A 20,645-nucleotide genomic window follows, 5' to 3' on the forward strand; every position below is an offset into this window, starting at 1 on the left:
TACGTCTCTTGCACTGTCCCTGTACTTTCAAATGAATAAAGCCGAGGCAAATGTTGTGGACGAGGGCATCATTACTGGTACTGGCTCATTAGTTTTAACAAAGCTATTATTTAGCTCCAATTAAATGGTCCATTGAGACTCCCGGTCACTTCATGCACATGGAGTAGAATACAGGACTTCAGGATAGTCTGTGAGAGTTTTGTATGTCTGTGACAATAATAACAAATCATTATAAGTTAAGCACTAAATTGATTCACTGGCTATCAAAATCAGAGGTCTAGTTTTTGGACAGCAAGGACATCTCTCCACTACAGTGGTACACAGCACCCTGGACAATACACAGCCACATATGTTAACACATATCGCAGAGTTACACAGAGCCATCCACCAAAACACTGCAGTGATCTTCAACCACGGCCGATACCTTCGCTAACAGCACCACACTGAGACAAAAGAGAAGCGTGGCAACACTGATACTGACAACATGCACAAAGGTCGACCAAGTCATGCAAACCCAACAAAGCTGCACAGTCTTTGCAATTGTCAGTCCAAAGAATGAAGAAAGAGAAGCAAGGGCGACCAAGTAAATCTGTTCTAACTGTCATATTTTATGCATGAGGAACGATGCTAGAGTTTAGCTTAGAGGAGATATACATAATTTCATTTAAGACCCAATAATCCTAGTTGAAATTTATGAAAAATAACTACAACAGACAGTTATTGGACAACAAATTGCCCTCCATATGGCCCCTGCAAATATTGCAATGAACAGTACACTACAGAAGAGCATTTATAGGAGGCTATAGGAAGGAAGCACTTGACGATTTGAGGATTTTACAGTTCTTTACAGTACTTTATTTATGTGAATGCATTCTGTGTTTTTATTCTGTTTTCCTTATCTATAACATTTGTTTAAGAACCTCTGAAATTGCCAAGATCCACAAAATACATGAAAGTGGATCAAGTTGGGGAGATGTTAATATTATAATTCACTGTCAAATAGTTTGATATTTTTGAGGATTTTCACAGAGATGCTAAAACACACTGAGCTGTGCTATAAATGTAATATTTAGACATAATTCAATGACAAATATGTATTAAAGAAAGGTTTGTTCACTCTGTTTGCCTATTTAAATTTTTTTCACTGGTTATAAGTGCACCAAATATGAGGAAACTTGAATGCCATGTCCTGTGACTTCAATTGCATAAAGTCTCTGAAAGTCCTAATGAAAAGTTATTTATTTGTCACATTCCCCACATGAGCTTCTATGACAAAACACATGTGTGCTGCATTTGTGGTCAGTGTAACCTGTAGAATTCAGTGAATGTATCGGTTCCTGTTGCCACACAACTTCCCAGATGAGGCGTTAGTGACTAAAAACATTACCATTAAATTTAGCTATAGATACAAAATTTTACAAAAATGTAAAATTTGTTACATTTAAATGTTTTTTTGTGCTGTGGAAAAATATGACAGTTTATTAAGTATAACCACCGCAAAACTATCTACAAAGCCAAAAAAAACCCAACTTCACACATAGTTAAAGCTAATGCAGTCTAACAGTCCTGCAATTAATCCCAGGTGTGTCCTTACATGACACAGTGTAATGAGGCTATACTAAATCATAGGAAGACTTTTACATGTAAAATGTAATTAAAACAAAGGGCAATAAACAGCTGCATAAAAGAAAATTAACCCTCGTAAAGACAGAATTTATTGCAAGATTGTTGTTTTAGTTTGAGCTACATATACTTAATAAAATGGCAGAAGAATCTATATTGAGCACGTTCCAGCAGACTAAGTAAGCCTTCGGTTCTACATATATGCAGCACCAGTTTCACCACATATCACAAACAGTTACAGGATGAGCACAGTGCACAGGACTCTGACTGCAGCTCATTATATCAGTACAGTGCAATGAACAACATGCATCCTGGGTGGGTGAAAGCAGGACCTGTGCTGGGGTTTGGCACGATCACCATCTAGCATATTTCAAGGAAGTTATCAGTGTCCTCATGCTTTCAATATGTGCCTCAGAGAGCTCAGGAGAGGAACTTACAGGAGTGTTCATGTGACTGAATAGCTGCTCAGCTTGCTACATTGCAAACAGAGGGTTTGAGGAAGGAACGGGAGGGAGGCGGGGGAGTCCCGGGAGAGTAAATGTCAGGATTGAGTTTGAGCCAAAGAGAGAACAGCAGGATCAGACATGGTACAATACATGTTTGACAGATAAGTAACATAGTACACATGTTGTTAGGCTAACGGCAACACAACAGAGACAAACACAGAGGAAGAGATGATACAGCGATAGTCTCAAGAAGGAGAAGAAGAAGGCAAAGAGGGATATTTAATGACTGCCTGCTACTTGCAACACCCTTAAAAAGCATGGCTGCCTGTTACAGGAGACAAAGCACGATGGCAGCCATTAGCCTAATGAAGTGTGCTTTATATAAGGTCTGTTCACATTTCTTGTTCAGGTCCAAAGAAACAGCCTAATGAAGGATAACATGTTCTCAGAAGTGAGACCTCAATATTCTTGTTTTTATACTGCTACTTTAATTTTTAAATGGGACAGAGCTTTCTTCACTAAATAATCTGTGATCATACCTAATCTTCCCTCAATGACACAGGCCAAGATCAGACCAGCAGGAAAATATGAACAGAGAAAATACATTGCACGTTAATTTGGCCAATCATTTCTACAAAAGGAAAGTAGCCTTTTTTTATGTCTGTAACTGCTTAACAGTCTCCACTGAAGTGGTCCCTGAATTCACAATAAGCTCATTCCTTTCTTCGCAGTGGACACTCAGCTCTGGCTTCTTATCTACAGTTCAGTGCAATTAAAGAGGGACATTGCTACAGTCTTCATTCAGAGTACAGAAGCTCTCTGCAATTCAGACAAAGAGACATCCATAGAAAATGTTGCCGTACTGACTGCTAAAATGGTCAGCTTTCATTCAGACATTTCTGAAATCATCAGCGGAAAGTCATCATTTATATATGACCTTCAGTAAGAGTAGCATTAGGCTCATTTATAAGTTCTTTCTTCACAGTGGAGCACTGATAGCAAAACAGTGTTAACCAGTGTTAAAGTCCAGAACATGGCTGCTGTCGAGTTGTTAAACACAGGTTTCCTGAGCACATGAAATTGCTTAACTTTATATAGAGATTGAATAGTACAATAAAAAGCTTAGCAGCAGCTCCAACATGAAACTTGTTGCGGTGTCGTTTTCCCAACACATGCAAACTTGTATGAGTCTGTGTGGTGTAATGCTAGCGTTACTACACTGTTTGACCCCAATTCAGGATTTCTGACTTTTCCACCTTTGCTTGATTTCCCTCTAACTGAAGCACAACAGATCTTTAAAACCAAAAAAACGGAATAATTAGGATTGGCTGCAAAAAGTAACTGTGTAAAAATGTGCATTAGATAAGCCTTCTTTTAATATAGATGGCTGTAGGAACCATAATCTGTAATTACTTCTTTCAAAACAACCTGCCGGTTAAAAACTGTGAATTGCTCGTGCCTTAAAATCTAAATTAAAATTTCGCATTATAGTGTGCGAGGTGATTCGGTGGTGAGAGATGCACACCTACCTTCTGTAACTGTGTCTCCAACTTACTACATTCCTCTTTTTTCTGCTCAATTGCAATCTCCAGTGACTTGAGCTTTGAATCCTTCTTGAGGCCAGAGGATGCCAGGGATGATGCGTGTTCTTTCAGATCGATGAGACTGGACTGCAGGTGAGTAGTCAGGACAGACAGTTAGCAGCGCGTCAAACCAGGCAGGCCAGCAGAGTGCCAGCATGTGCAGCAAAGTTACAGCACCTGAGGCAACTGCTTAAATGGCACCTAAAGCCCTAATGAAAGATAGTGTTTCAATATTTGCTGTGGATAAAAAAAGGTGCATGCTCTGCAGCAAAGAGAAGGACACAGTCATGTGTACACAGCCTTATAGAGAAAATCTCTTTGCTCACTGACCTCCTTTTCTGTTAGTTCTATCTGCAGGCTGTTCACCTTCTCCTTCAATTCCTTGTTCTCTTTCTTATATGATTCCACTTCTTCCAGTCGTTCTCTGTCTTCTCTCTCCCTTTGGTCCTTCAAACGCTCAATAATCCTCTCCTAACACACAGAAGCACAAAGAATTAAAACTCTTCATATGACTGAACGGTTAAGAGTCTATATAAACATTAAACTGCTGAGATGTTCATTTAAGATTGTTCCAGCTCAAATCAGAGATTTGTATCAGTTTATTCCTTTTAAAAAGCAAATGTCTCTAGTTATGTGAAATTAATATCACACATGAAAAATACAGTTATTAAGAAGTTAGACTAAAATTAAGCTAAAATGCTGAATCAAGCTAGATGCCGTGCCTGGAATTTTACCCCAGTGCTACTTTGTTATTTTTTCCTTGTATGTTTTTATAAATAAAGATGTAATCATCAAAATCTGGTTACCTAAAAATTGAATAAAACACTAGTGCAGGAAAGAAATAATGATATCTAATGGAGCTAGAGGATTACATCAGCTCTTTCCTCAATTATACATAAATCTATGAACTGTAATAGAGTTACTACTGATATTTGGTGAGGTCCCACTATTTTTAGGAGGATTAAGAAAAGTCAAACCTGATGGAGCTTTTTAAAGCACCATGATGGGCTTCACAAACAGCCTTAGTGCAGAGCAGGGCACAGTCGCCCTGCTGCGACATGTGCCTTCATCTCTCCTCTTTGATATCAAGGAATGTAATAACAGAATGTAATAATAAATGTTTTAATATTTTATACTATTCACACTTCTCTCTGCACAAGTACAAATCCGATTTCGTCACAATTTCAGAAGATCTGTACAATCACTCCACAGCAACTAGACGCAACTTGTAGTTGTTTAAAAAAAAAGAAGAAGAAGCAGAAAACAAGAATTTTTACTAACATGGTTCATTTAGAGGAAAGGTTTAACATATGTTGGAATTTCACCAGCTACCAGCTGACTAAGCTTAATATAAAGTCTGGAAATAAGAGGAAGCATTTCTGTTTGTGTCTCTTCAAATTCCCCTTATGAGCAACTCTAAAGTTCAAGTATCTATGACAACACCGAAGCTTACATTATTCTCTTTAAAGAGTGTAACTTTTACTAAATTAAATAAATAAATGTGTATTTCCCAACTGGTTGCAAGTTGTTGCTTGCTGTCGCTATAACAGGCTGATTCACTGGTTGTTAGGGACAGTGCAACTTCTCCCTGTTGAATCCAGAATTGGATTTAAAATCCCTTTCCTCGCATACAAGCTCTTGAATAATCAGATCCCAGTATCTGTGTCTCTTCTCTTTTTCCTCACCACCAAACAGTCACAGCAGATAGCTGCCCGCCCTGAGCTGAGTTCTGCTGGGGGTTTGTTCTGTCCCACTGTCGACAAGCGCTTGCTTTTACAAAGTTGTCTTATTTTATTTATTTATTTATTTATTTATTTATTTATTTTTTTGGGGGGGGGGGTCTCTCTAATATTAGCTTACAATATAAAGCACTTTGAGGTGATTGTTGTTGAATTGGCACTATATAAATAAAATTTAATTGAACTGAATTTAATTGAACTGATGGCGAACAAGCTCCTTTTCTACTCTGTGTGGCCCTTGCAGTGTGTTCAAGTTTCACTAGAGCCCAGAGAGAAAATGTTGCAGACAAGTTGGAGCCACCCATACAAACGCTGGCAATGTGCCAATCTGCTAGTGACCAAAACAACCACAAGGAGGTTTTTGGTGCAGCATCCTCTTTGTGATCAGTGTCACTTAGCGACAGCCAGCAACCATTTACCAGTCGGTCAGGGAATACAAGTTTGCTTAGAACCGTGTTACTGCGACCTAACAGAGATATAAAACGTCAGGAAAAAAGTTTGCTAATCTCAAATTCATCTGTCTTGTCGATAATGATGCTAATGTTTGGTGCTTGTGGTCTTCTTGAGAGCATACAAGAAAAAAAGAGGTCATTCACATTCTGGATTTTGAATGAATGATTGTCTGAAACAGTCACCTGGAATTCCTTCCACTATATACATCCTTTTGATAATATGATAGTAACTACAAACAGATAAAGTGTCACAGTTCAGACAGTGTTACGGGTTCGGTGGTATCAGGGTGGCGTGATCTACCTTCTCTGACAGCGCCTCTTCCAGGGTGGCCAGGGCAGTGTCTGTGTTACTGGAGTCGGTCTGCAGAGACTTGACCCTGTCCTTGAGGTTCCCCAGCTGCTTGTCTTTGTCCCGCAGCTGCTCCTGCAGGTTCTCAATCTGACTCAGAAAAATAAGGAAGAACAAGGAGCAAAACACACAATATAAAGCACGATCTCCAAACCAGCGCAACATTTAAAGTCGGTATAGCAGCCATTTTTTTAAGTCTTTGAAGCTTAACACACTACATAAGCAACACTGTGTACAATGTGAGAAGAAATACATCAAAAACTATAAGACCTTTAAGTTTTGAAAAGCAGAACTTAATGTAAACCTGAATATATACCAAACTGCTATCTGAGTAGTGCAGGACTGACCTGAATTAAGGTATTTTATTTATGATAAGACAGGAAAAAACAATGATTCATAATTAATAAAAATGATGAAACAGATAAAAGTGCAAAGATGAGAAGGGGGGGTGATCAGACACAAGAGAAGAAAAACAAAACGGGAGAGCAGGTCTGGGTGCGATATGGAGTAACACTCTGTGAGTATTTATAGCACACACACAAATGAGAGCCAGTGAGGCAGAAATATCTTCTTGCTTGTCTTTCTATGGACATTTTCCCCTGAGTGCATGAGACTCTCTCACACTTAATGGACAGAGCAACCTCCCAGCTTTATATTTCCACAGAGCGACTGGTTAAGTCCAGGACACGAAAATGTGACAAAACAACCCACACAGTCGCTGTTCATTTCAAATTTGTGACTAAATCTGGAGTAATTAGACATGCCTCCACAATACAGTGTGTTGTAGACAAAAAAATAAACAATAACTCAAAAGCAGAGTAATGTGGGCAAGCCAAAATTGTGGTTAAAATGTATTTCCTCCCTTAATGTTTCTACATGGTGAGGTCTTCTTTCCTTCCATTCTCACCTTTTTCTGCAGGACATTAATCTTCCTTTCTTTGACCTCAAGCATGTCCTTCATGTCCCTGATTTCTCCGGCGAGAGTACCCTTCTCCTCCGTCAGGTCCTGCAGCTGCTTGGTTTTCTTGTTCAAGAAGGACTCTTTCTCCTCCAGACGTAGACGTAAAGCGTCAACCTGAAGCATATTAGTACATGTCAGAGGAAGCACACAAAGTGGACTAATTATCCCAAGTGTAGCATTATAGTTAAAAGCACTTTGATTTAATTACTTATAGTAACCCTGGTGAAAAAAAACAAACCAAAAAAAAGGTGCATTTATTAGGGAAGTATTCTAATAATTCACCACAGTTATTTATTTATTACTGCAGATTTGTGATGTTTTCTGGTCTATGAGTTGTGACAGTACACTGGGCAACAGTTTTTCATTGGTAGTGACCTAGGTTGCACTTCACTTACTACAAAGCTTTCAAAGCAAACACACTGCTGATATGATTTGCTGTAATAAGCCTCGGGCCCAGGGCGAGCCTATTGTTTGCTCAGTTTGGCTAGGAGCTTGAGAATGTTTGTGAAGCAATGTATTGTTAAGTTAATTTATTGTACGTGTACAAATAAGTTGAGCTTGTTTTATTACCTCCGTTTGCAGGATGGCAGCACGTTGCTCCTTGGCAGTGAGAGACTCTTTGAGCACCTCGATATGCTGTTTGCAGTCTGAGTTCTGGTTGTTGAGGGTCTCTAGCTTCGTCTGCAGAGCCAGCAGTTCTGACTCTTTCTTTGACAACTCCTGCTTCAACTGGTCAATCTGTACATGAGAGGAAGCAGATCATTTTGACCCAACCGTTACGTGAGCAGTGTAACAATTTCATGCTCACGAATGGGAACGGCGAGCTAGTCTGCACAGCTTTCGCACTATTTTCATCAACACGCTTCTCCCTCATTAAATATGCATTTGGGACTAACTCCCCTGCATTCATCATATATTATACATCATTTCTATTCATGATTGATGAAAAGAAGTCTAAAAATAGAAGAACAAAACTGTGGCTGGTTGGTTAATAGGGAGAGAAAACGTAAACACTCCAAAGACACGTACATGAGCCCCAGAAAGTCATAGACACACACACCCTGACACTATCACAGGTTGTAGGTGGCTGTTCTTGAGTGTATGACTCTAACTCTGATATGCAAACACAACTTATCATCACGGACCGGTCGGAAAACAAGCAGCTGAAGTCAGTTCAACAAAAACAAAGCTTTCATTGTGGCTTATCTTATTTTAGACTTGTGTTTGTCTTGTGGCCACAGATTAATAAAGTGATGTACTTTTTATGTGTAATTAAAGAAGAAAAGTGTTTTCAAATGTTAAAGTGTGCGTTTGCAAAGTTTGCATTTTCCCCACTTTTGGCACGGAGCCTCTTTCAGATTTTTTGCCGACAGGGCACTTTGCTGTTCTCACTATGTGTTAAAGCAGCTCATTTATGTAACACAACATTTTTCAGTACTCTCTCTTCTGCACAGCTCTGTACCCTGAACATGCCTGCCATTTTATATTAAGCCATTCTTTAACAGCATCAGATCTGCATGCACAGTGCAGTTAGTCTCTACCTTCGTCTTCATAAACTTAGAGTGGTTCTTGTAGACCTCCATCTGTTTGATTTCCTCTTCTCTGTCCTCTGTGTTCAGTAAGCCGTTTGCCTTCAGCATTTGAATCTCATCCTCCAGATCCCGAATGTTGCGTTCCAGAGAGGCAATTTTGGTGTCCTGCACACAAACACGCGGAGGAGACACACCTCAAAACCAGGACTGGCATGTCCAAAAGTTGCATGCTGCAAATAAATCTGAGCTAAAGAAAAGAGTCCAGGAAACAAATGGAGGGTAAAAGATTTAAAGAGAAATACAGACACAGAGACTGAAAGGGGGGGAGGAACTGAAAGATATAGTGAGATACACCAAGAATGGAAAAAGCTCTTTGGTCTGACTGAGAGCAACTGCAGTATCTGTCGGTGAAATCAGAAGCGTTCTACTCAGCTCCGTGCGGCAGCTCGGAGGATTAATCACCATTGGGAAATATTGAGCGCACATCCAGTACAGCGAGATCAACCAGGACCGGAGAGAAATGCGCAGGGGGGAAAGGAAGAAAAGTAACAAGCCGAAGCTTTTGCCATAGATGCTTGCAGATCAATGCAGAATCCAGTCTCTAGACTGCGACTGTGAGTGCAGCTTTAGCTTCACGGCTTTTTAAATAAATAATACAACGTCTTTAAGATTAGCCATGGTCTATCTCCCTCTCCAGCAGAGCATGGAGCAACCTTGTTGTTCTCTGTCTTTCTCTCTTTTTTTGTGTCCCTCCTTCTTTCCTCTTAGTGACTCTGAACTTATGAACTTATGGCCATTAGCAGGGGCAGTGATAGCCCGCTGCAGAGGAAGGTGGGAAATGTGATGAGGAATGATGAAGTACCAGACAAGGATCTGAGGGGTTAACGTCAATGTATGAGCACTGCACATTGTACATGCACTTCGCCCTGCTGCTGCACCTCACCTCAGTCTCTGTGTTACGAGACGAACATCAATGAACTAACACTGCTGCAATCGAGACAAGACATCGTACCTTTAAAGAAGAGTGATTTTATTCCATCCACATGTAATCACTGGTACATCGACCTGGTCAGTAAATCTTGCTCTTTATTTCCCTTTCCCTGCCTCTGTATGCCTCTCTGTCTCTCTATCTCCCTGCATACTGGCCTCTCACTGTCATAAACAACCACACCTGTTTCCATGGCAGCAGCAGGCAGGCTATATACCGTGCACTGTCTCTGGTGAGTGAGGAGGAGAGGGTGGGAGGGATGTAGGGGAAGAGAGGGAGGGAGGATTATTCGTGCTTCCATCAGCATCAACACAGCAGTGGGAGAGAGGAGAAGGGGAGAGATGCAGGGTCTTCCTGCACAGCACAGGAGGAGAAAGGAGGCGGGACTTCCCCACACGCCGTATGAAAATCAACAGGATCCTAGAGCTTGCACATCACATGACTAGGCTGGGGCCTGCTCGGCACGGATCCAGCCGAGTGAGAGGGGCTGTGTCAGCTCAGCGATGATGTCATGATTTATTTTGAGGAAGTGATGTCAGGCCTCTGCAGTGAGGCTGGTGGTGTCTACAGTGGTTCATTGGATGAGTCTGATATCGCTAGTGTCACATCCAGCTGCTGTACAACATGCTTGTGTAAAGAGGGTGGGGTCCTTCATCCTAAAAGATTCTCCATATGGTATGTTTTGTGGAATTGTTTAAAATCCAAGATGCTTTGAAGGCTCGGTTCCTCATCCAGCATGAAACCAAAAATTCTAGCTATCCTTTTATACTTTTTTTTTTTTTTTTTTGCTCAGCTCAGTAGTTTTTCCTCAGTTCAGAAACCTTGAATGAAAATTTTAAAACAATGCTCTGGAGTTACAATACTCGCCTGCAGAAAAATGAAGCTGAAATGATAGAGCTGGAGTCTGGGATGTTTGCAAACAATCTGTCATGCAGAATAGAAAACATCTTGTCATGAAACTGGTGTGGTGTGGAACTGTCTGGGGTAGTGGCCATCTGTCAAGTGAGCCACAACAGCTGAAATGTTAAACAGTAATATTGACTCTTGTTTATGTTTGCACAACTGCTTTGTGAGCAGTACGTGTGTGTGTGTGTGTGTGTGTGTGTGTGTGTGTGTGTGTTTGCTAGAGTGTGTCAGTGTGTTGATGATTGACTCAGCTGCCGACAATCACAATCACAACAATAGATTTGGCGGAACAGGTTTCCATTTAGACATGCAGTGGCAAACATGCTACAGCTGTGAACGTCAGTCAGTTAGGTAAATACAAAAATAACATCTGGCTTTAAAAAGAAGCAGTGAAGCGTAGTTGATGATGGGCCCTGCTGTATGTGTTTATGCGCAGGCCGTATGGGAGTCTTACTTTCATCTCTATAATGGTCTGCAGGGCCTTAGTTTTACTTGGGTCCTGATGCAGTTGATTTCTTCTGTGCAGTTCCTTAAAAAAAAGACAACAATTTGTAGCAGCGGTAGAGCAAAACCGATCGTGGTCTCCAATGAATAGCTAGATTATTAAAATTTCAAAAGCTCACCTCACAATGCATAAAAGCTTTATGCTTACACATGCAAAATATTTCATGCAACAGCTCTTCAGTTCTTTTACTTCATACATTACATAATTGTTATGATGCAGGGATAAGCAGCAGAGAATATTGATTTTGTGACATGCTGCACTGCCATCTAGTGATAACAAAACAAAAGAACAGTTTTTTTTACTCTAAAGCAGTGAATGCAATGACTTAACATCATCATCGTAACCCTCGACATATACTACCTCTCGCAAATGGATGTTTTCCTTCTCCTTTTGATCCAGAATGACCTCCAGGTGTCCCAGTTGCGCCTCTGCTTCAGCAATGCGGCGGGCTCGTTCTTGCTCCTCCTCCTCGGTCGCCCTGCCCGGGCCCGGGGGCAGGCCTTTGCTCTGTAGCATCTCAAGCAACTTCTTAATTGACTCATCTCTGGCACCTAGGGTTTGTTTCTGGGTCTCGATCCTCAGTTCCATCTCCTCTAGGGTCTTTCTCAGCAGGAAGAGCTCCTTGGCCTGTCTGTCATGTTCAGCCTGCAGCCGCCGGAAGTTCTCCTCTGTCAGCTCAATGGTGGTGAAATGCTCAGACCCAGAGCGGTTACCGCTCTCCTGCTGCAGCAGGTGGTTGAGGTCTCGCTGTGTGCGCAATTCATCCTGCAGAGCTTGGATGGTCATCTGAAGATGCTACAAACACACACACATATACAAACACACACAGAGGCTCACCAATTATTGAAATTATTTTTAGGTATAGCTCATAACACAACATTACGTAATAACACTACACATGGGGATGAACAAACAATCCCACAGCAGGTTGATCATGGAGAACACATGACTTACCTTGGCACGCTTTTAGATTGTAGGTTTATTTGTTGAAAAAGTGTGAAGCACGGATCTAATTTAAGTCCTGACTGCATAGATTTACAGTTGTTGGAGAAAATATCTTTAAAAATAATTCACAGCTTCCAAATATTAATTTATTAGTCTGTAAAGGGCTTTATTATACACAGAAACACCCTGGTGCTCTCACAGGTCAGACTTTCACTCTGAGAAAGCAGGGACCAAGTGCATGTACAATAACATGCACATTCAACTTTATGTAAACTGGTACATATAAGTGAAGAAAGTGTGTAGATGAACTTAAAAAAACAACTGAACACCCTGAAATTTAATTTAATTCTAAATCTAAATGATCATAATCATCTGTATTTATCAAACATAAAGTGAAATATTCCAAGCCTTTTTTGTTTTAAATTTGATTATTATCCCCTCCGTGAATCGCTACCTTATCGTGGTGGAGGGGTTTGTGTGTCCCAGGGATCCCAGGGGCTATGTTGTCCGGGGGCTTTTGCCCCCTGGTAGGGTCTCCCATGGCAAATTGGTCCAGAGTGAGGGACCAGACAAAGAGCGATTCAGAAGACCTTTATGAGGAAAACATCGAGGGAACAGTTTACCCTGCCCGGGATAGGGTTACCGGGGCCCCGCCCTGGAGACAGGCCCGGGGAGGGTGCCTGAGGGCGAGTGTCTAGTGGCCAGGCCTTAGTCCATGGGGCCCGGTCGGGCACAGCCCGAAAAGGGGACATAGGCCCATCCTCCCGTAGGCCCACCACCCACAGGAGGTGCCGTAGGGGTCGGGTGAATTGTGTGCCGGGCGGCGGCCAGGAGCGGAGGCCCTGGCGCACTGATCCCCGGCTACCAAGACTGGCAATTGGGACAAGGAATGTCACCTCTCTGGTGGGGAAGGAGCCCGAGTTATTGCGTGTGGTTGAGAGGTACCAGCTAGATATAGTTGGGCTCACCTCTATGCATGGCTTGGGCTCTGGAACCAGTCTCCTGGAGAGGGGCTGGACTCTGTCTCAGTCTGGAGTTGCCCCTGGTGAGAGGCGGCGGGCTGGGGTGGGTATTCTAATATCCCCCGGCTTGCTGCCTGTACGCTGGGATTCTTCCCAGTGGATGAGAGGGTTTGTTCCCTGCGCCTTAGGGTCGGGGAACGGGTCCTGACTGTGATCTGTGCTTATGCGCTGAGTGGCAGTTCAGAGTACCCAGCCTTCTTAGAGTCCCTGGGTGGGGTGCTGGAAGGTGCTCCACCTGGAGACTCTGTTGTCCTACTGGGAGACTTCAATGCTCACGTGGGTAACAACAGCGATACCTGGAGGGGCGTGATTGGGAGGGATGGCCTCCCTGATCTGAATCCGAGCAGTTTTTTGTTATTGGACTTCTGTGCAAATCACAGTTTGGCCATAGCAAACACTTTGTTCAAACATAAGAGTGTCCATAACTGCACGTGGCACCAGGACTCTCTAGGCCGCAGGTTGATGATCAATTTTGCAATTGTATCACCAGACCTGCGACCATATGTTTTGGACACTCGGGTAAAGAGAGGGGCTGAGCTGTTAACTGATCACCACCTGGTGGTGAGTTGGATCAGGTGGCAGGGGAGGACGCTGGACAGACCTGGTGCACCTAAATGTGTAGTGAGTGTGTTCTGGTAATGCCTAGCAGAGGCCCCAGTCCGTGAGATTTTCAACGCACACCTCCGGCAGAGCTTCAACAGCATTCCGAGGGAGACTGGAGACATTGAGTCCGAATGGACCATGTTCAGCATCTCTATTGCCGAAGCTGCTGCATTGAGCTGCGGCCGCAAGGTGGTTGGTGCCTGTCGTGGTGGTAACCCCCGAACCAAATGGTGGACATCAGAGGTGAAGGGAGCCACGAGGCTGAAGAAGGAGTCCTATCGGGCTTGGCTAGCCTGTTGGACTTCGGAGGCAGCCGACAGGTATCGACAGGCCAAGCGGAATGCGGCTCGGGCAGTGGCTGATGCAAAAACTCGGGTGTGGGAGGAGTTTGGAGAGGCCATCGAAAAAGACTTTCGGACTGCCTCGAAGAGATTCTGACAAACCGTCAGGCATCTCAGGAGGGGAAAGCGGTGCTCTACCTGCACTGTGTATAGTGCTGGTGGAGCGCTGCTGACTTCAACTGAGAAAATTGTCAGGCGGTGGAAGGAATACTTCGAGGACCTTCTTAATCCCACTGACACATCTTCTGAGGAGGAAGCAGAGTCTGGGGATGAGGGGAATGACCCGCCAATTTCCGGGGGCGAGGTCACTGAGGCAGTTAAACAACTCCTTGGTGGCAGAGCCCCTTGTGTGAATGAAGTCCGCCCCGAGTTCCTGAAGGCTCTGGACGTTGTAGGGCTGTCCTGGCTGCCACGCCTCTACAATGTTGGGTGGAGATCAGGGGCCTGGACTGGCAGACTGGGGTGGTGGTCCCCATTTTTAAGAAGGGGGACCGGAGGGTGTGTTCCAACTACAGGGGGATCACACTCCTCAGCCTCCCTGGGAAAGTCTATGCCAGGGTGCTGGAAAGGAGAGTTTGTCCGCTAGTTGAACCTCAGATACAGGAGGAACAATGCGGTTTTCGTCCTGGTCGCGGAACACTGGACCAGCTCTTTATCTTTTCAAGGATACTTGAGGGTGCATGGGAGTTTGCCCAACCAGTCTACATGTGTTTTGTGGACTTGGAGAAGGCATTCGACCGTGTCCCTCTGGGTGTCCTGTGGGAGGTGCTACGGGAGTATGGGGTGTCTGGCCCATTGCTACGGGCCATTCGATCCCTATACAACCATTGCAAGAGCTTGGTTCGCATTGCCGGTAATAAGTCGGACTTGTTCCCGGTGGGTGATGGGCTCCGCCAGGGCTGCCCTTTGTCACCGATTCTGTTCATAATTTTTATGGACAGGATTTCTAGGCGCAGCCAAGTGGCGGAGGGCTTTCACTTTGGTGGCCTCAGAATCTCTGCTTATGGCCTCTGAGGGCCTCTGGCTCGCACTGGAACGGTCTGCAGCCGAGTGTGAACCAGCGGGAATGAGGATCAGCACCTCCAAATCTGAGGCCATGGTTCTCAGCCGGAAAAGGGTGGAGTGCCCACTCCGGGTCGGGGATGAGTTCCTGCCCCAAGTGGAGGAGTTCAAGTATCTCGGGGTCTTGTTCACAAGTGATGGGAGAAGGGAGCCGGAGATCGACAGACGGATTGGTGCTGCGGCTGCAGTAATGCGGACGCTGCACCGGTCCATCGTGGTGAAGAGGGAGCTGAGTGTAAAAGCAAAGCTCTCAATTTACCGGTCGATCTACGTCCCTACCCTCACCTATGGCCACGAGCTGTGGGTAGTGACCGAAAGAACGAGATTGCGGATACAAGCGGCGGAAATGAGCTTCTTCCGAAGGGTGGCTGGCCTCTCCCTTAGAGATAGGGTGAGCAGTTCAGCCATCCGGGAGGGGCTCAGAGTAGAGCCACTGCTTCTCCACATTGAAAGGAGCCAGTCGAGGTGGTTTGGGCATCTGACAAGGATGCCTCTTGGGCGCCTCCTGGGTGAGGTGTTCCGGGCATGTCCCACCAGGAGGACCCAGGACACACTGGAGAGATTATATCTCTCGGCTAGCCTGGGAACGCCTTGGTGTTCCCCCGGATAAGCTAGAGGAGGTGGCTGGGGAGAGGGAGGTCTGGGCTTCTCTGCTTAGGCTGCTGCCCCCCGCGACCCGGCCCCGGATAAAGCAGGAGAAGATGGATGGATGGCTGGATGGATTTGATTTTTATGGTTTAAAGCTCATGAAAATCAGAAGTCCAGTAAACTATTAAAACAATTTGTAATGTAGAAACATTTAATTAATGGAATATATGTTTATATAAATACTCAGTACTTGGGAATCCTTTACTACTGATTACTGCATCAGAGCAGTATGACAAGGTTGTTCCACTGCTGAAGTGTTACTGCTCGGTCCCTTTGATGGCGGCCTTCAGCTCGACTGTATTTTTGGGTCAGGTGTTTCTCATCTTCATCTTAGATTCTCTGCGGGATTCCGGTCAGGAGAGTTGGCTGGCTAATCATTTACAGTAATAACATGGTCATGGTAGCAGTTCTGGCACTGTAAGCAGGTGGTGCTTTTCTGCAGATGGAAGCATAAAAGTGTTATAAAATCTCCTGGTAGATGTCAGTGTTGACTTTGGACTTGATAAAAAACAGTGGACCAAAACACCAACAACATCAGCTGAGGACTTGGCACCCCGAGTCATCACAGAGTGTGCGGACTTCTTACTGGACTTCAAACACCTTCGATTTTGTGCCTTTTCCACTCTTCCCCCAGATTTCAGGATCTTTGTTTCATTTGAAAAAAAAAAAGCACTTTGCACGTCTGTGCAACAGCCCAGTAACACTGCATCTGTCCACTCCTCGAGAAGTTCTCCCAAGTTCTTGAATCAACTTTTCTCACGATTCTCTCAAGGCTGCTGTCATCCTTGCTGTTTGTGCACTATTCCTACCACATTTTTCCCTTGAAGTCAGCTATCCACGAATAGGCTTCAGCACAGCACTCTGCAACAGCCAGCCTTTTCTTCCGTGCCCTCCTGTGGTTTACCTTCCTTGTGGACGATGTCAATGATCATTATCTGGAGAACTGTCAAGTCAGCAGTTGGGTTGTGTTTGCATGTACTGAACTAGACTGAGAGATAGACATTATTTATACTGTGTGAACAGTATTTCACTCAAAATGAAACCTATATTTTTCTTTATAAAGACCTGAAATATTTCACTTTATATATGATGAATGTAGAATGTGTCAAAGTTCACCTTCTTTAATTTAATCACAAAAAAAATGAACTTTTCACAATACTCAAATTTTCTTAGATGTACTAGATCTTCAGACCATATGAGGGACATTTTTAGAGGAAATCAGCGCAGATATGGTGAAACTGATGAGGATCATATGGGATACAAAATTTATCAACTATACAGATTTTTGTTTTAATCTAAGTGTCTAGGTGCATTTGAAGAGCACACTCTGTATGCATGGTTTCATAAATCTGCCTTTGCCTTTTTGCATACACACAGCTTTATGCATCTGCCACCAGGACACGAATACTAAAAGTTAAAAATATCACAGGGGGCATACTGTTACAATGAAAACATATGCAAACTAAGTGTGAAATTTCCTGGTAGAGACTGGCTGGGTGGATGAAAACTAGTTAAAATATAAAATTAATGAACAGAAGTTACAGTATTGATACCCCGTAGGGACAAATCAGCCATCTGTTGAACAAAGGTGTGCATGTTTGTGAATTTGTCTGTCCGTATTACATGATATCAAAGCTATACACCATTCACATTCTTTTTATTGATTGGTTTTGGGTCTAGAGGAATACCTTTAAGGCCCAGTTTCTGTCAAAAATTGACTTCTGTTGAAATTTTCTTCCAGCAGAGACAGAGAGTGAAGCACAAATTACTCTTTGTTCAGAAAATAGCTCAGTCAGGATCTGAAGGAGTGGAAAATATGTGAAATCAAACTGACTTCACGGGGAGTCTGAGGTTTTAGGTTTTGTTGTACTAAAGGAGCACAAGACATTATTACATTAAACAGAGTAATCGCTTTGTACTCTTAAAATGAGGAAACATAAAGACCAGGGTTCATAGGACAAGAAGGGAGCCTGAAACACTGAAAATATTTAACTTCTAGGAGTTATAGGATTCATAGGAGAAAGGACTGTATGGTGCAAAGGGATTGCCAGGTGTCTGAAAATACACGCCACACTGAAGGTGACTCTATGTTGTGCACTCAGCACGTGGTGCAAACATAGGGACAAACCTTGGTTCTCCTGGCATCCAGCAGCTGCAGAGCATGGGCAGAATGAACAGAAAAACAAATGTATGGTGAAAACACAGCGTCAGAGCTTGATGCAACAGAGACGGATGATCAACATAAATAAGTCAGAGATTAAAATGAGAGCTGCCAGTTTATCAGTCCACAGTCAGTAGTGCAAATTCTTCTTAAAAACAGACATTTTGGCTTGTCATAGTAGGAAAAGCAATGGAAAAAATTAATCATTTTAATAGTGACAGCATTTAATTGATAAAGGATGCTTCAGAGTCCTGAGCTGTACTTCCACACTTACACATATGTGTGTTCACATTAATAGCTCTGTCTATACAGAGTGCTCAGATGGTGTACACATAACCATCAAAAAGTTAGGGAAGGAATTCTGTACACTTCTGTAGACTTACTAGAGCTCAGCTACTTCTTTTATTTCTGCTTTTTCTCTCTACAAGAAGTCAAAAGTCTGTCCACAGAAAAATGATGACTTTATCAGAATGACCTTTCTGGAAAGAGATGAAGAAAAGATTGGAAATGGCTTTTAAAAAAACAGTTAAGCATTCTGGTTAGCAGCAGATGATAGATAGAAGATAGATGTACAATTAATAAAAGCAGTATAAATTATGTTATTAAGAATGATAATGATGAGATGAAGCATTATTGTAGAAAACTGCAGCTATAGAGCAAATACGCAAAACATTACACCAGCTTTAAAAGTAAATTTTTTCCTCTTACAATCTTGCAGCAAATATCTTTTTTGATCTTTGTTAGCTTATTTTACCATTTCATCAGAACTTACTGAAAGAGTAATGAACAGATTAACCACAGAGTCACTAGTTGCAGTTTTAATTTATAATAATTACAGTGTAACTACGTTATAATATATGTAGTACAGCCACCTCTTAATATAAATGCAAAATTATCATAAATGTCACAAAATCTTCTCATTTGGCTCAGTATCTGAGCACAGAACTGACATGATACTGTGTAAATATAAAACATGTACTCTTCCGGCCATCAGGGGGCGGTGTTTGTGTCAGCATTGTTGCAGGACTGCTGCCAAGCACAACTCCCTTCATTTAGTCAGTGCTGTTGGAAGTATAATATATAAAACAGAGAATGAGGCCAAACTTTAAAACCTGAACAGTCTCTTAGTGACAAACACTTTTCAACACAAAGTTTTCTCTCTCAGAGAAATATTAATTTGCTATGTACATAAAAACATGTTAGAAATATATCTAATTTTTTGAATATGTAGAGGTTAAATCTCTGCAAATACTGAAACCCAACCGTTTATTTCTCCTCACATACTTTCTTTCTTATCCTCCCTCATTTCTGCTCCTTTCTCCTAAATTACCTCCCATCTTGGAACTGAACTGCAAAAGCCAGTCCAGTGAATCCATTTACATAATTGCACTGTGGGTTAAATCGACTGCATGGCCGTTCCTCCAATAATCACAGCAGAACTGTGGAAGTTTCTGTGAGTCAGTAATGACTCAGCGGATGTTCCCTTTTTGGTCACCCTCTCTCTCACGAGTAGGCTTCTGTTTCGCCGCATATCCTAAAAAATTGCTTCCAGAGGTTTCACCAGAGTCGCAGAGAGATGCTAAGCTTCCCTCTTCGACTGACACCTGGTGCAGCCGGGGGTAACTGGCTGTCAGAAATCTTGTAGTGCGGAAACAGGAAATCCATTTGAGAGAGACCATAAACAAGGAGTCCGATTCAGCCATTTTAAGGAATATATCTATAAAAAGGAAGACTTTGCTATATTGGTTAATCTAGAGAAAAAAGACTGAGATTAAGTGGAATAAGTTTCTTAAAAAATCTGCCTGCAAAATGGCATTAACCTGAACTTTAGACCTAACTCTACTCTAGCAATCCATCCATCCATTTTCCTTACCTGTTTCTCAAACTGAGGCATATCCCAGCTACCACAGGATAAGGCAGGATCGGTAGACAGAAACTTACTACAGTTCCATCTACCTACTCATGCAAAGAGCAACCACTGTATGTGCTTACTCTTTAGCACTGTATTATGTAAGCACTGTATTGTGCACAATACCACAAGGCAGCTTACAACTACAGTAAGTATTCAATTCAGTTGTATTTATACAATGCCAAATTACAATAAAAGTTGCCTCAAGGCACTTTATATTATAAGGTAAAGGCCCTACAATAATACAAAGAAAACAGAAAACCCCCCAACAATCATATGGCTCCCTATGAGGAAGCGCTTTGGAAAAACAGGAAGAAACCTCCAGCCAGGCTCAAGGAGGGGCAGCCGTCTGCCGCGAATGGCTGGGGTGAGGGGAGGAATACAGGACAAAGACACACTGTGGAAGAGAACCACACATTAATAATAACTAATGAGAGGTGTATGAAGGTGTATGAAGACTTTAAAACTATATTTTGTCATTTTGACATCTCAAAGTACTGTTGTTCTGTAAGAATGTGCACGTGCTACATCTTAAAGAGTCAAACATGACATTAAACAGATTGAACCCAGAGTGTAAAATCTCCTGCCTACAACATGTCTTTGATGCTCTTTCTTCATAGCTAAATTATCCAACAAAGGCTCAGGAATCTCTGTGAAAATACTGGCTGATTTCTAACATCCTTAACATTTTTTAAAGAGTTCTTCTCTTTAGCAGGGGCTGACAGGCGGCATCAAATAGTTGTAGCTGTTGGGAAAATTTTAAATGTGTTCCACAATCAAGCACCTTTTTCCTCAACAGCAGATGTCAGAGGAGCCAGCCAACCTCCCTCTGTACCCTGTTTAAAAGAACTAGTATTCCTGCTCCACCTC

At 42.7% G+C, this 20,645-nt stretch overlaps 1 protein-coding gene across 6 annotated transcripts in view; it reads right to left on the minus strand.

Moving 5' to 3' along the window:
* Nucleotides 1-20,645, minus strand: part of erc2 (ELKS/RAB6-interacting/CAST family member 2) — a 53,975-nt gene that overhangs the window by 12,151 nt on the left and 21,179 nt on the right. For 3 of the 6 annotated variants that reach the window (XM_035904529.2, XM_035904528.2, XM_087840792.1), the window contains exons 3-12: nt 17,834-17,857; nt 11,445-11,879; nt 11,034-11,108; nt 8,695-8,850; nt 7,724-7,891; nt 7,100-7,267; nt 6,145-6,282; nt 3,983-4,123; nt 3,599-3,739; nt 2,061-2,096 (exon numbers count right to left, since the gene is read on the minus strand). In XM_035904529.2, coding sequence (XP_035760422.2) covers nt 2,061-2,096; nt 3,599-3,739; nt 3,983-4,123; nt 6,145-6,282; nt 7,100-7,267; nt 7,724-7,891; nt 8,695-8,850; nt 11,034-11,108; nt 11,445-11,879; nt 17,834-17,857 — 1,482 coding nt within the window. The remainder of the gene's footprint in view (nt 1-2,060; nt 2,097-3,598; nt 3,740-3,982; nt 4,124-6,144; nt 6,283-7,099; nt 7,268-7,723; nt 7,892-8,694; nt 8,851-11,033; nt 11,109-11,444; nt 11,880-17,833; nt 17,858-20,645) is intronic. The other 3 variants (XM_035904530.2, XM_035904531.2, XM_035904532.2) reach the window with 3 other exon arrangements.

Source organism: Neolamprologus brichardi, chromosome 5, assembly GCF_056152115.1.
Source record: "Neolamprologus brichardi isolate AB-2024 chromosome 5, ASM5615211v1, whole genome shotgun sequence".
Lineage (NCBI taxonomy): Eukaryota > Metazoa > Chordata > Actinopteri > Cichliformes > Cichlidae > Neolamprologus > Neolamprologus brichardi.